At 46.4% G+C, this 15,246-nt stretch overlaps 1 protein-coding gene across 4 annotated transcripts in view; it reads right to left on the reverse strand.

Annotated features, from left to right (window-relative positions):
- Positions 1-208: 208 nt before the first annotated feature.
- The window catches only part of ADAMTS9 (ADAM metallopeptidase with thrombospondin type 1 motif 9), a 65,053-nt gene continuing 50,015 nt past the window's right edge, over positions 209-15,246 (reverse strand). For 3 of the 4 annotated variants that reach the window (XM_019620186.2, XM_010718675.3, XM_031555613.1), the window contains 10 exons: positions 10,758-10,928; positions 9,525-9,719; positions 7,754-7,886; positions 7,423-7,517; positions 7,177-7,271; positions 6,948-7,081; positions 5,719-5,810; positions 4,687-4,791; positions 2,731-2,825; positions 209-2,586 (listed from right to left, as the gene is read on the reverse strand). In XM_019620186.2, the coding sequence (XP_019475731.1) occupies positions 2,736-2,825; positions 4,687-4,791; positions 5,719-5,810; positions 6,948-7,081; positions 7,177-7,271; positions 7,423-7,517; positions 7,754-7,886; positions 9,525-9,719; positions 10,758-10,928 (1,110 nt within the window). In that variant the 3' untranslated portion in view covers positions 209-2,586; positions 2,731-2,735. Of the gene's footprint in view, positions 2,587-2,730; positions 2,826-4,686; positions 4,792-5,718; positions 5,811-6,947; positions 7,082-7,176; positions 7,272-7,422; positions 7,518-7,753; positions 7,887-9,524; positions 9,720-10,757; positions 10,929-15,246 lie in introns of those variants that run through there. The other variant, XM_010718676.2, reaches the window with a different exon arrangement.

Here is a 15,246-nt window from a genome sequence, read left to right on the forward strand (position 1 = left end):
AGAAAAATATAATCCCCCCCAAACCCAACAAAATAAACCCCACAACAGTTTGTAGAAAAATAATGGCATTGACATACAAAACCCAGAGTTGTTTCCTGAACTAGGAGTGTCCCATGTCTCTGCTCCTCAAAGTCTGATCCTGTTTAACAAAGCCCAATGACGAATCAGAAGACCAACGATCTATCAATTCTTAAAGTTTACTTGATACTTTTTTTTCAGGTTCATCTGGCTCTGCTAATAGCTGTTATGAAACTATACGGCAGAAAGGAATGCAAACAGGTCAAAATAATTTTTCCTTTTATAAATATCCATTCCTTTCGTTACGGAAAATATAATAAGCCTGTACTTTCTAAGCACCACTGTTTCTCTCTGAAGTTCAAAGTGCAATTTTCCCTTTTACCCTACACAAGTTACACATGAGCAGTTATCATTAAAGAAAAAAATATCACTTACTCCATTTTGCTACTTTTCCCTTTTCTCTCCATCTTTCCCTCCCCCGTTCCCTTTTTCCCTTTCCCTTTTTCCCTTTCCCCTTTCTTTGACCTTTGAAATGGTATTTTTGGCATTTTTTTTCACAGGGAGGTATCATTTTTTGTTGTCATATAGGCAGAAGACATAGGTGAAATAACAATCTAAGATATAATCACATCCACTTATTGTACGTGCTATTAAACAACAAATAAAAAAACACCCCTAATTATAAGAACAATTCTCATTCTCCCCTTTAAGCCTGTATATTAACGAGAGCGACAGGGGCACACTGGTGAGTGCCAAGCACCAATTCTTTAGCTGCATTTTAATCCAACCCTGCTCCCAAACTGGATGCCCACCAATTTACATCCGTGCATCAATGGATGTCAGTGGATGTCAAAGGCTGACAGGTCTCACTCTGCAGGCTGCCAAACGCATGGGTTACGAGTGCAGGGAGCTCTCCTTTGGGGAGCTGTGCAGAAAATCCCAAGGTCGGGTTTGCTGAATATCTGCAGCCCAAATTTAAAGACTTAGCTGGGCGAGTCTTCCGAAATGCTGGCAATTCTGTGCTGCAAATTTGTCCTTCGTGCTCCCGGCTGCCCCAACGTAAGGCGCTGGGGCAACGTTTTCCTATTGCTACGTAGAATCAAGGAGAAAGAATTAAGGGACATAGTCATAGACTACAAAAATAATCTGGTCACATCACCCCCGTTCAACGTGCTACGAATCTGCGCAGTGCTGCAAGCAGCAGGCTATGTACAGGCAGGGCATCGCACAGCCGCGTTTCTCCATTACAAAAACACTACAGAAACCACTTCAGGTCTGGTTGTACATTGGATCGCGGACAGCAAAGAGCACAGATGCCTTATCAGGAGGATAGGAAGCCGTACAGAAGTAGGCGTCAAGCAGCCTGTTTGTGGGGGGGAGGGGTAGCACTCTGTGAGTACAAGCTGATCCTGCTGGAAACACAGCAGCGCTGATGCTGCACGGCCCCACAGATGGGCACAGTGTGTGGGAAGCATCATTGGGATGTGGTACCCCAGCCCTACCCCTGCGTCCCCACCAGCCCCACGGGTGATAGGACCCCACACGGCCAACGTGCGTTGGGATTTTGGAACCACGTCCCTAATGAGCTGCAGCTCCTCAGCCCACAGCCCAGGGAACATACGGCCCCGTCGCCCCGCTGCCAGATGGAGGCGGGAAGCACGGTGGCACATGCAATTAGCAGGGAAATGGGTGCTGTTTTGGAGCTCTACACAAAACAGGGCTCTGCTGAAGATCCGTCTGTAGGAATTTTCCTGAACTTGGAGCAGATCTCTATCTATTGCATAGAACCAGGAGTTGGACTCAGTGATCCTTATGGGTCCCTTCCAGCTTGGGATATTCTATGATTGAATCTATTGATGATGGATTCTATGATTGCTTCTATTTGAATCGCCTGACAATTTCTCTGCTTTCTTCCTTTTCCCACTGATAAAGGCGGCAGATTAACTAAAATTACTGAGCGTTAATAAATACCATGTTAGCACCAAACCAGCGCTTTCAGCACCGGCCACAGAGGTCATGTGAAATTCAAAACATACCTAAAAGATAAAAGATTGCTAATGCAACGAGCACTGTATTCATTGTCATGTTTTCCTTGAGTGCTGTCAGCCTAATTGCTAAATTAAAATTTAAGCACATCTTGTCTATTTTCCTTACATCAAGACAGATTGAAATGCCAAAAATACCCCAATGCAGATTGTGTAGCACCGTGGAGGGCTAAAGCAGCCCGTAACTGAAGGAAAATTACTGATTGAAAGTAAACAACTGAATACAGTGACAATAAAGTATCACTTGTCATAATGCTACATATAATGTAGAGTACGCAAAATGCAGTGGTTTGACTGCAGGATTTAACAATAAAAAATAAAAATAGTAAAAGCAGCCTTAATATAATGATTTTACGTACAAAAATATTAAATCAAAATAAATAATTCCAAACATAAATATTATACTGTACATTAAGAATATGCGATCTATATACACACATAAACAGGTTAAAAAAGTGGGAGGCAGAGGTATTGCATCGCTATCCTTCATCCGTCTCATCTCCACGGGCTGCTCTCAGAGAACCTGCAAGGCACAGATGGGGAGCACGCGTCATGGGCTCTGCCTTCTGGACTTCTGGGGGCCAAATCCTAGAGCCCAAATCCCAGGGCTGAGCAATGAGTTGGCTTTGGGAAATGGGAGCCAGATGCTCGGTGGCCATGGCCTTACCATTGCTATAACACCTGCACGTCGAGGCCTGTTCCAGACGATGGGGTACACTTCCCACAGTAACCACCACATCTTCCTACTACTTTGGTACCATCCTGCAGGCAAAAACAGAAATCACATCTCACGTGAGAACTCCACGCTTTGAAAAAGCCAGCTCTGGGTTATTCTACTGGTTTCAAACTAAAGGAGCTGAGATTTAGGTTGGATATAAAAAGTTTTTTACAATAAAGGTGGTGAGGCCCAGAGAGGTGATGGGTGCCCTGTTCTTGGAGACATGCCTTGGCTGGGACAGGCTCTGAGCACCTGATGGAGCTGTAGGTATCCCTGTTCATGGCAGGGGAGCTGGACCAGATGGCCATTAAAGGTCCCTTCCAACTCAAACGATTCTATGATTCCAGTCAGGGCTTTAATTGGAAAATGTCTCAGAAGAAAATACAAACAATGCCTTGAATCAATCTACAAAATTACAGTTATATTTAAATGTATGCAAATGTAAGTCCCTTTAGTATTGCCAGGTCAGATGCTGAACACAAATAACAAATGGTAGTTTTGATTTATCACATTGCAAGATACCCAAGGAGAAGGCCATCTGAAGGGATATCTCAAGGGCATCTACTTTCTTCAACTTGCTTCACAGTGAATCATCCCCTGTTCTGCTGCAATGAGTGCAAATCTTGGATCATGCAGGAGAAAGAACACAACTAGGCTGCATCAGCACTTTGGTGGTGAGTGAGCACGGGAAGGGCATGGAGAACATTTGTAGAGAAACACCTGTTTGGGAGGGCAGAGCCTGGATGCAGAGGGGCTCTGGTGCTGTCCCTCCTCAGCTCTACATCTCCAAAGTCAGCACAGACCCAAAAGAATGCTGAACTTGGGCTGGAGAGCTCAGCAAATGAGGCAGCAAATGGGGCAGCTCCAGCCTCAAGTCAGAGGATTGATGCCAGCATCAGCAACACCTACACATGGCCTTCTTTGTCTCACCTCTGTAGAGTTCTCCTCTTGGTCATTACAATGGTCAGTCCTTTGGGGGAATTCAACCCTCAATTACCAGAAAATTGGGCTTAAGTGCAGGACAAGCTTGCACAAAGCATTTATTTTTAAACGAGCTCCATCCCACCCTTGACACAATTGATCCATGATTGCAGCAGGCTGCTGTCATTTTTTCTCGCTTTGCCTTTCTTTCTGATCCTGCTACAATTACACCCCTGGAGCACTGCTTGACAGATGCCACCGGGTGAGAGAGGCAAGAGCTGTCCTTTAGCCTCCCTGCCCCTTGTTTTAACTCTGATTGCATCTGCTCTCTGCAATCCCCCAAGGGCTGCTTGGGCTTCTCCTTTCTGAAGAGAGAAGAATTGCCAAGCACTGAGTGAACATGTGAGGTCTGTGCCATTTCTCTTACACCTGCTGTGCTGGAGTATGGACCTGCAGTATCCAAAGCTGCCAAAAAGACTCCTTTAACAGCTTCAGTACCAACAAGGCTCAAGGCCAACTCTCTCAAAGGAAACTGAGAACAGCCCAAGAGAGGATACATTATAAATTGCTTACTGTTAAATGCCTCTGGTGACCTCCTTAGGGTAGAATTTATAGAATCATAAAGGTTGGAAAAGACCACTAAGATCAACCCATCCCCACCGTGCCCATTAAATCTTCATCCTCAGACCCTCCTGGGATCAATCCCTGCTCATCAAATCCAGCGCTGCCCACCTCAGCCAGCAAATTACAGGTAGCTCTGTCCCACAGCACTCATGGCATGCAGTTTCACCACTAAGCAGGCTCACTAATTAATTGCAATAACTCTGATCAAGTTAAACCCACTAGGGTCCCCCCATTACAATTACAGGCAACACTTCGTTTCTAATGTCAGATGTTAGATTTCTGTTAGCGTCTCCTTGAGAGATGTCGGCAATTAGAAACTTCCCGTGAGCGGGTAGAACCATAATTAACATTATGACTTACTGGGGATTTCTGAATTTCTGACACTGCATAATTCCCTTGGGAAAGCCACTTCGCCGTTCCCGTTAAAGACAGGCCTGTCCCATACAGGTCTATGCTGAAGCGACCCTAAAAAGCAAGGAGAGAAGCCCTGTTACCCAGAGCCCTGTGCCACAGCCACACTTCTCACAGCATCAGTTGTATAATGGGATCTCGGTTGTGATGTTTTCAATTTCTCCATCACTCTGACAGTGATTTGCACACATTGCACAAATTGCAGCGTGTCTCCGGTTAGGAATTTCTTTCCCATTTGTAGCCGCAGGGAAGGAGGGGCTTTGCTTGGTTTTTCACTGTTTTCACTCAGTTTTCTGCTGCTTTTTCATGGTTTGCCGATTGAGGGCATTCTTGGCTTTCCCACGGCAAACCATGGAACCTGAAATGCTCCAACAGCTGATGGAGAAAATGCCTAGGAACACTGCAGCTGCTCTCACTTTCCCTTCCTCAACTGGAGAGGGCACACTTGCCTTTATTTTCCACATTTTCCACTGAGCTGAGCTTTTTTTCTTTTTTTTTCAGCCTTCAGTAAAATAAAAATTCTTCTCGTTTTTTCTTAAATATGTTCTGTCCTTCATCCTCCTGGTTTCAATATACACAAAATGGATGCAAAATTCATGACTATATGAGCATCCAACACAGATCTCCCAGTTTTCCCCTGGCAAACCCCATCCCACCCCATTTCTGGTCACAGCCCCAACCCACTATGGCACCAGAGGGCTGTGAGCTTTGCTCCCCACGACTGCTGTCTGGTTGGTGGGTGGACATAAGCAGCCAGGAGCCTACCCGAGGTAAGAAGCCAATCCCTAAGCTGCCGAGTTCCGCTTTAAGGTCCCAGCCCTGAAAGCAGAGAGGGAAGGAGATGGAGGGATGCCCTCTGCTGCCTGTGAGTGCGACTTACTGCTCAATGCCATTTGCAAATGAAGTCTGGAGAGTCCAAGTGTGGGGACTGTACATAACAAAAGGCACCAATTCCTATTCTCAAATGCTACTATCAAATACCTGAGGACATTTGGCTGCACTGTAGCAGTCCCCAGCAGTGGCATAAGGAACAGGTCGTCCATCATGCGTCCGGGCAAACTGTAAGTCAGTTGCTGCAGAGAGGAGTTGGTGAATAACACAGAAAGGAAGATGCAGGGAGAGAAAAAACACACGTAAACGTGCTCTTTGCTAAAGTTTAAATTCACTGAAGCTGTTTTTGTACATTAATTAAGACTTCACCTTCTAGACTTCTAATATTAAATCCACAATTCATCCCAGACATGACTCCCAGCACTGAGTTTCACAGGATGCCCACACACTCACATTTACAGATGGGTTCAAATACATTGGTGATGTAAGGCTTAGATATAAATAATAACAAAACCAGAAGCCACGACTCCGCTTTTATTTCTCTATCAGACACTTTCACACTTTGAAAAAGGACTTGAGACCTTCTAAATCTTCCTTTTGAACAAAGCCAAAAAACTGTCCTCAGTCTGCCCCCAGCCCAGGGCTCAGGGATTGCAAGGGATATGTTGCTCTAGATCTGAAGCCTCATTTTGATGGGGATGCATAACAGCTCCTGCCTGACAGGGGCGCCCAGTGCCTTTTGAGATTCAACAGGGAGCTGGTATCGAATTTTCTAAGGATCTGTACCTAGAAGCTCTTATAGCAGCTTTTTACAGCTTGGTGAACTGGGAGGTCTTTTGGCTTGGAAATAAAGCAATGACAAAAACCCTATCAGATAGAGAGTCATTTCAGGAGAAAGGATTTTGATTTGTTAACAATCGCCACTATTTACTGAATGAGCTCCCAATAGTGCACTATGTTTCCAAAACATTTGCTGGAAACTGACAGCATCCCTGAAGTCAAAGGGACTGAAACTGTCCCCATGCAGCAGGGAAGCTCCCAGCTCCTCGATGTGCTGGTCTCACTTGTTTTGCACACCTGCAGTCACCTCCTGCCCTGCAAACCCCCAGCCCCTCTCCCCACCAGTTATCTCCCCAGATTCAACCCCTCCAGGAGTCTCTTCCACTCCTCCACCTCCACACACCAGCACTGCCAATGGGCATCTCTGATGCACTTGGGTTGCAGCCTCTAAGTGCAAAGGTGACCAGGTCTAAAAGCTTTCAATGGGAGAGCTCAGCAATAAGCCTCACTAGATACTACTGCTTGCTCATAATTACAGCTACATTCGTGTAAAATAAACATGATTTTGTTTTTAATGGCAAGGCCCTGTATTTACTCACTTATTATTTGCATAGTGTTCAGGTCCAGCCTTACTTTGCTGAAGGTGGAAAACCCAGCTGCTGTGTAATCTTTCCTACACTGGCAGTCTTCTCGTCTGCTCCCATTATACGGACATTCGGTCGGGTTATGCAATCTGAATCAAAAGAAAACCCTTTCTACTCATGACTGGAAAATATTGCCACAGCAATCAAAGACATCGGGAGGCTCAGAACTAAAAGGATTCCTTACCTGTATCCGTACACTTCTGAAAAGTTCTCTGCATCTCCATTTACAAGGGTCACGTACTCCTTTGGGCTGTCAGTCTGCATCCCAGAGCAATACACCTGGGGGGAGAGAAGTGATTTTGTCAGGCAAGGTATGCAAAGGGAACGCCCAGAAAACTGAAAGTAGGAAGTGTAAGTGGAAATTGAGGAGAACACACAGTGCCCTCTACCCCTTGGGAAAATGCACCATCAGTCTGCAGCTGAAACACACCTTTAATGTCTTCCCTTTGACTTTAAGGAAATATTCACCGTCTTCAGTGACACCTTTGAGATTTTTAACATCATTGCAGCTCCTCGGTAATTCACCTGAAAGAAACCAGAACTGCATGTCATCACTGAGCGATGGTGTAGCACGTTTCTTTTGCAAGGCATCTCAAGCAGCAAGGCAACGTGTTTATTTCTAAGAGGCATCCCTGGAGCGCCTCAGTGCTTTGCTGGATGGCTCCCAACACTTGGAAATACCGCACACCTCCAGGAGCTTGACAGGAACAGATGCTCAAGGCATAAGAAAAGCAAAGGATGGTGCAAAGCTGCAGACTCACAGTCGTGGACGTTGTGGCACGTCCTCCTCTCCTCGGGTTTCAGATCCACATGGCACAAGTTGCTGAGCTGGTCATCGTTGGTCAGGCACTGCACCGAGCGGTGCATGATGCCAACCCCGCAGGTCACAGAGCACTGCAAGACCAGAGGCAGAGGGTCCTGTTTTATCTCAAGGGCTTCTGGGATTTGGACCATAAGAACAAAGACAACCAATTTCCCTTCTATAAAGAGGCAGAGGTCTCCGTTTTGCAAGGATTTAATTCTAATCACAGAAGTAGCCTCTTTGATTATTAATCCCTTCATTATATCGTCATCCTTAATTATTTCAAGAAGATGGTACTTCTCTTAGCACTTACCTACTTTAGTGAATGAGACTACGTTGCTTAAGGTCAACACTGTGCTCAAGCAAAAATGTCCTTTTTTTTTGCAGTGAGAAGCTTGTACAAGAAAGAAATGTTCACCAGAAGGACTGAATGAATGCTAGATGTCCTCTCCCGGTGGCTGGAAGCATTGCTTGGACATCGGCACAGGCCTCTGAACAAGCATGGCACAATCTGCTGTTTTCTAACCAAACTGTACCATCTCCAAGCTCCCTTTCCCCTCACTGCCCAGAAAAATGGCAAAATCTGCATAAACTCTGTGCTCAGATGGCCCAAATAAAGGCTGAAATACTGAAAGTTACTACACCATTTGCAACCTGGCATTTGCTCTTCATCAGTTCCAAATCCATGACACTTCACAATGGAGCAGAGCAAAAGGTAATTTACAGTAAACCCCTTGAAAATCAGAGGTGAGCAGGGTCATGGCACTTTGTAGTCTCTGATACCTTCAGCAGCCCAAAGAACGTGCTGTCTGAAATGGATACTCTTCTCAGCAGAGCTGCATTAACAAGTTGAACGTTTTGCACTGAAATTCTGGGTGGAAACACCAACTAACTGAGACTGAGCTCTTTGCTGCAATCCCTCTGCCCTGACTCTCAGGGAGGATCTGAGGCTTCCTGTGGGGCATGAGGAACTTGGGTTTCAAACAGTCCTGCCATTTACTGTGACAACTACATCTTGCTTGACTTGATCCTCGTTGCCTCGTAAAGGTTTGACAAATTCCTACAAATGCCTGAGCTGGGTTAATAAATCAAATTTATGGGAGAACTGCCACGTTTCAAAGAATGTTAGAAGCCCAAAGAAGTGAAATGTTATCACCTTAACCAAAATTTGATCTTGTGTGGAGCCATTTCTGGGGCCTGAAGTACAAATAACTTTAACAGAAAGGTTAAGTTTCTTCCCCTGCCACGTCCCAGCATTTGTAAGGAGAAGGAAGAAGGCGGGGAAAGACAGACAGACCCTTAAAGGCTCAGATTACCAGAGTTCAGCTTGTTGCTGGTTCCTAAGCTTTGCTCACACACATGGACAAGCAGTATTGCCCCAACTGCCAGCTATCCATCACTCCCTCTACTCTAGCACGATGGTTTTCGGCCCTTTTCTGGCAACTACCTCACTTTCTGACTAAGCAATCAGCATGGCCCTCAACGTGCCCAGAAATTTGGATGACAACTGAATTTTTATGGTGATTGTGGCACTTGTGGATGTCATGAACCCCCCCATAGGACAGGGCTCAGCACAGAGAAGAGGACGCTACACAGCATCAATGGCACTCAACGCATTCATTCACGCAACTCTCCAACGCCATTCCCCTACCGAACCTTGGGAACGTGTAACAAAGAAAAACAGATCTGTTAAAATTCTTTTGATTAAAAATACAGTTTGCCAAACTTACGCTTCCCCAGTTGCTGACGCGCCAGGATGCAGAAACGGGGCACTCCCCGAGGTAGCAGGGCTGGATGTTGGGTGGCTGCGTGCCGGGGCAGCTGACCGTGTTCTGGTAGCCATATTCGTAGTGGTCCTTGCCGGTGTAAATCTCGCTGCACGACACCAGGCGCTGCCTGTAGCCCTTTCCGCAGGTGACGGAGCACTGAGGGCAAGGGGAAGCATCTGTCAGCGCTTATAGGAATGGCAAACTGCTGTGAGGGAATGCTGTAACTATTACGCCCATCAGAATGCAGAATAGCTACAAGCCCTTGGGCCTCAGTGCTGCTCCAGGATCCGTGCCCAGATGGCTCGTGGGCACAATCTCCCATGTGTCAAGAAAGGAGCAGGTAATCCCCTAGGAACAGATATGTCCATTATTTGGGTTTTCTCCTTTAATTTTTATTTATTTTATTTATTTATTTTTGCCCATAGTGAAAGAGAATGGTCAGGATGCTGAACTGAAGGTGATGGAAGAAAGGTGGCTTTCCTTGTAATTAAAAGAAAAGTGCTTAAGACTTCCCCATCTGTGCCCTTCTCTTTCCCGTGCTTTCTTGGATGGCATGCCTTTCCTTCCTTCCCCTCAGTCCTAGAATGTTTGTTTTTTCTTTTTCTGGCTCTTTTTTTTTAATCAGGGCTATGTCAGCACTTGTCTCCTCGCTTCCTTCTGCTGGCCTTCCAAGTGGAAAGTAATTCTGTGCTCGCTGAAGAGGGAAGCAGGCTGAGATTATACCTTGGGTGCCCCTGCATACAGTGCCCGCTACAAAAAGAAACCAAGAATGGAATAGAATGGAACCAAGTCCGTGAGTAGAACAGAACTGAACTTGTGAATAGCCCAGAACAGAACCCAGGAATAGAACAGAACAGAGCAAAACAGAACCCATGAATAGAGTGGAGCATAGTAGAATGAAATAGAACAGAATAGAGGAGAGTGCCTGCTGGATGTGATGTGCTCTGGAAGAAAACTGCCTCCTGATAGCAGCTGGGACTTTGAGCACACTGGTGTTCACGTTATAGTATCTTGGCCATCTCCTGCAGCCCTTCTCATCTCTGTCCAGCAAGGAAATTGCACACGGAAACAAACCAACAACTATTCATTAAACCATGCAGCCCTGCCCTTGTTGTGAGGTGGGCAGCAAGAGGAGGGAGTGGGGCAGCGCGGCCAGGTCCCAGCTTGGGGATGGAGATAGGGATGAGGACTCACCTCTGACCACTCTCCGGTGATCCAGATGTATTCGCAGGGTGGCAGCACGCAGCTCTCCATCTCTGGGGGCCGTTTGCTGGCGTCGCAGTGGGTGCTGCTCTGCACCTGCTTGCTCTCATCCACGCAGAACACCTTGCGGTACCGAGCCGCCTCCCCACACGTCTTCATGCACTGCTTGCAAGAAACAGCGGCTCACCCAACCCAGCGGGGGTTTCGATAGATCAACCCACATCCCCACACCCAGCAAGCCTTTCTCCAGCAGCCTGAGTGAGCTGGGCATCTCATGGGGGCATATGTATGAACAGTGCCAACACCTACACCCCAGGTGCCCATCTGTCCCCAACCTATGGAGGTGCCAAGGCGCAGTGCAGGGATGGGGAGGAGCTGAGGCAGCAGGATGGGTTCCACTGTGGTGGTACCAGGAGATGCAAAGGGACATGCCAGGACAGTGAGAAAGAAATTGGCCAACCCCATCATCTTGCTCCCACTAAACAGAGACAGCTGTCCCTCGCACAATACAACACCACTCCCTTTATTGTGACCAGTTTCATCCATGCATCCTTCTGATTCTGTTCTTCTTTAAACACTGCCTTGCCTGGTCCTGACCCAGGCTGGTTGAGCACAAACCCTCCCTGAGGTCTAATGAAGACTTCAAGGTTTCGATTCTTTGCTCAAATTCTTTCCCTGGCTGTGAGACTGCTCCTGCTGCCCACGAAGCCCTTGCAATGCTCCTGGGAGCAATTCGTACGGCCAAAAAATGCAAACGAAACAAAATAAATCAGCACACAAGTGACTGTCCCCACAAAACCACATTTTTGTTCAGTCCTTGTCTGTAATGAGCTCCTAACACTTCCAACTAACTGGATTAACAAGAAGAAAAAGTGCATGAAGGTAATCATTTTATGTAATGTGCAGGGGATGTTTTTTCCTCAGGAATGGATAAAACACTCAACCAGACCATCCCCGGTGGTACAGAAGCACTGTTTGAAGTCTCCCAGGCTCAGAGGACTGTGCCAGTTTAATCTCGTTACAGCAGCTCCCGTGCTCCTGGCTCACCTGCAATTAGCAGATCTTAGCAGGTCCACCTAATTGCAAAACGCTGTCAGAATCAAAATATTTGATAACTTTGGGAAACAAGATCAATACGCAGTGTAATATTTGCCATAAATAGGCAATAACCACGCAGGATGGGAGGGGGATCCAGCCCTACAAAGCAGCCTTGTTCTGAAGGAATAACTCAGCAGCTCTTAGGCAACAGCCAACGTTGCAAAACCCGCAGTCTGCCAAGAAACCCCAAGGGCTTCGTGAGCTTTTCAACCTTATTTACTCTCTCGCTTTAAGTCCTCACAGTGGAAGTTGCTCCTAGGTCTGTGCTGAAGCACAGCAATGCTAACGGGGCTGGAGGAATTTGCTGGAGTGTGATTTGCCCAGAGAGCAAAGAAACCGTGCTGTATGTGTTTGCCTCTGATAGCTCCCTATTATGTAAGGAAAATGTGAAATTGGGTTATTGCACGGAGCGCAGCATCGCTGGTGCACAGCGGGATGCTCAGTTTCCCTGCTCTCATTATTTCCCCTTCCTCACATATATTTTAGCCTAAATTTGATAATTTCTGATGAATGAACTCTCTCTGCCATCAATGAGTTTTCTGACATTGGCCGTGAGCAGTAACCACATTGAAAGCCCATACTCAATTAAAATCATCGATTGCTGAGAGTGACACATTCAGACAGATAGAACTATAGAATCAGTAAGGTTGGGAAAGACCACTAAGATCATCCAGTCCAGCCATCAACGCATCCTGCCATGCCCATAACCATGTCCCTCAGTGCCACATCTCCACGGTTCTTGAACACCTCCAGGGATGGTGACTCCACCACTCCCTGTACAGCCTGTGCCACTGCATCACCCTCTTTCTGAGAAGGAATTGTTCCTAATATCCAACCTTACACGTCACCTTGCTTTGGTCTTCTCTGCAAATTATGGTCATACGGCCACCTAAAGCTGCACCAACTCTGTACATCTTGCCCTCATCAGTTAATTGCAGTTTGATTTTTGGTATTTTGGGGATAACTGTCAATTAAAATAATCCCACTGAGACATTAAATACAACACAAAGACAGCGAGATATAATACAAATAATAAAACGAATCAAAGAAACACTGCAGAGGTTCCAATTGGCCACAGCAAGGTTATAAAACATAATTCACACAAGAAACAGACAGATCAGCTCGCATGAAAAGGCTTTTTCCTTTGGTATGAAGACAGATTTTGTAAGAAATCTCATGCTCATGACCCATCTAAATCTCACATAAAACAGCAAGGCCAGGGGACAATGGAGATGGATAGCAAGAGCTGAAAAACAGCCCAGGCATGTGACAAAAATCATCTTTCGCCCCATTTCCCAAATTGTGAGCTATTTTCCCCGCAGATCAAATTAAGGACTGTTTCAAGCAGTTCTGCAACTCTTCTAGAATAATAATAATAATAATTAAAAAAAAAATCCCAAAGGCATTGCTCTGTGCAAGCATTCATTGTGCTTCTTGTTTTTCTAAATCAAACACTGAAGTGCAGATGAGAAGCAGCCCCATTCCAGAGGCACTGCAGACATCCCTTGGGTGGCTCTGCAATCCAAAGCGTGCAAGCATGCCTTTATTTCCCCCCCAAAAGCAAATGTCAAAGATTCAAGAATTACACCGCAGCTTCCAGAGCTCTGCACTGTCCCTCCTACAGGTTCATACTCAGACACTCTCTATTGCTTTCCCCTCTTGGTGATCCCTGACATAGCTGGGCCTTTTCTATTGATGTTCTCCTCACTGCTGTGGGCACTGAGAACAGCTAATTAATAGTGACCCAACAACTGAATGGTAAATGGTTTCCAATAAGTTCCCTTTTACTTCTCATTAGCAAAACAAACTTTTTTAAGCATCAACAAAATGGGGCAACGAAAAACCCTCTTGATAAAGATAAGAAATCAAGAACAAGACAGCACAGGGATGTTATTTTACATCCTGCTTTCACGTCAATTAGGGTTCATTGCTGGGAGAATACAAATGCAATCTGTGCCTCCTCACTGCAGGTAGTACAGCCAGGACTTATGGCTGGGGATAAGGAGATGCTACATTTACACTGGGTACCTCAGAACAAAATAAGTGCTCTGAACTGCTTGGAATCAGCTACACGGCTGAGCTCACAGCAGGTGACACGTTCCTATTAACCATCAGTTCTGGGAATAAAAAGCACCTTAAAAATGTTTGAGATTTCCTTGGTACATTGGGGAGCCCTGGGAAACTTTGGAACACATTAGCACCCACCTTAGGTGGGAGGCAGGGGACAATCACCACTGGCTTCAGAAGTGCAGAAATAAGGGAAAGAAGGCAAAAGAAAGATGTAGGAGAAACATTTCTGTGCTAACAATGCTGTTGGGCAAGGACTGTGACTGTGTGCTGTTTGCTACCTGTAAATCTATCAGTTAGGGACATTTGAGGGGCTCTGTTGAAGCAGAAGTTCATTGCCACAGCTTTGCTGCTGCCTTCTAGGCTGCTGCTACTTTGGGATGCCTCACCTCAGCTCATGGCAGATGGCAACAGGGCACAGTGCAGGACTCTCAAGGACCCACACCCTTATGCATGGAGACACTACTTGGGATTATAAACACATCATATGGAATGAAGCTGAGCTTGTTTACATTGACTGTTTCATAACAGTGACCATAATTCATGTTCATCCTGCTCCCCAGAGCTATTCATTACTGCAGGCATTGAGGTGAAGAGGACCAGGTTCTGATCCCACACCTGCACTGTCAGTGGGATCTTTGTTGCCCTAAGGGTGCAGCATCTAGCAATGGTTCTGCAGGGAGGCAGCTGCCTCTGACAGGGGGGCCTTCTGCCTCCTCTGTCCCTGCATCCCCCACTGAGGGCGTGTGATTGGGATCCCATCTCCTCTACAGGACAAGGACACCCCCCTATGGGACTCAGCTTCATCATCTTTCCCATTTCTAAGGCTGGCAGCTCCTTTCACAGCCCAGGGACAGCAGCTCTTTGTCCTTTGTCCCAAACACTTCTGACCCTTCACTGTCTCTCCTCTGTAGCATTTTAAATAACCACGTTCCGAGAACCACCAGCCACTTTCTGAAGACCACCAGCACACCATCACCCCGTATCCCAGCACCACCAGGCAACTCACCCAGGCAGCTGTCAGAGGGAACAGGGCAGTGAAGGAAGAACCACCACGTTCCCCACTTCCTCCAGATCTACGTGCCCGCAGCAGCAGGGCTGGCTCTACTTGTAGAGGGCCACAAACCTCACACACCAGACCCAAGCACACCGCACCCCAAACCCACTCAATATTTGCATAGGCCCCAGCCAAACGCAGGGCAGCGCGAACCAATAAACTAACACCACCCTGCTATTCCTCCGCTCTCCCTTAAGCGCAGCAAGGGAAGAAGCACAGCCAGCACACATTAGCATCTCCCCCGCCTTCTTTTTTTTT

This window comes from Meleagris gallopavo, chromosome 14 (genome assembly GCF_000146605.3).
Source record: "Meleagris gallopavo isolate NT-WF06-2002-E0010 breed Aviagen turkey brand Nicholas breeding stock chromosome 14, Turkey_5.1, whole genome shotgun sequence".
NCBI classification, from domain to species: Eukaryota; Metazoa; Chordata; class Aves; order Galliformes; family Phasianidae; genus Meleagris; species Meleagris gallopavo.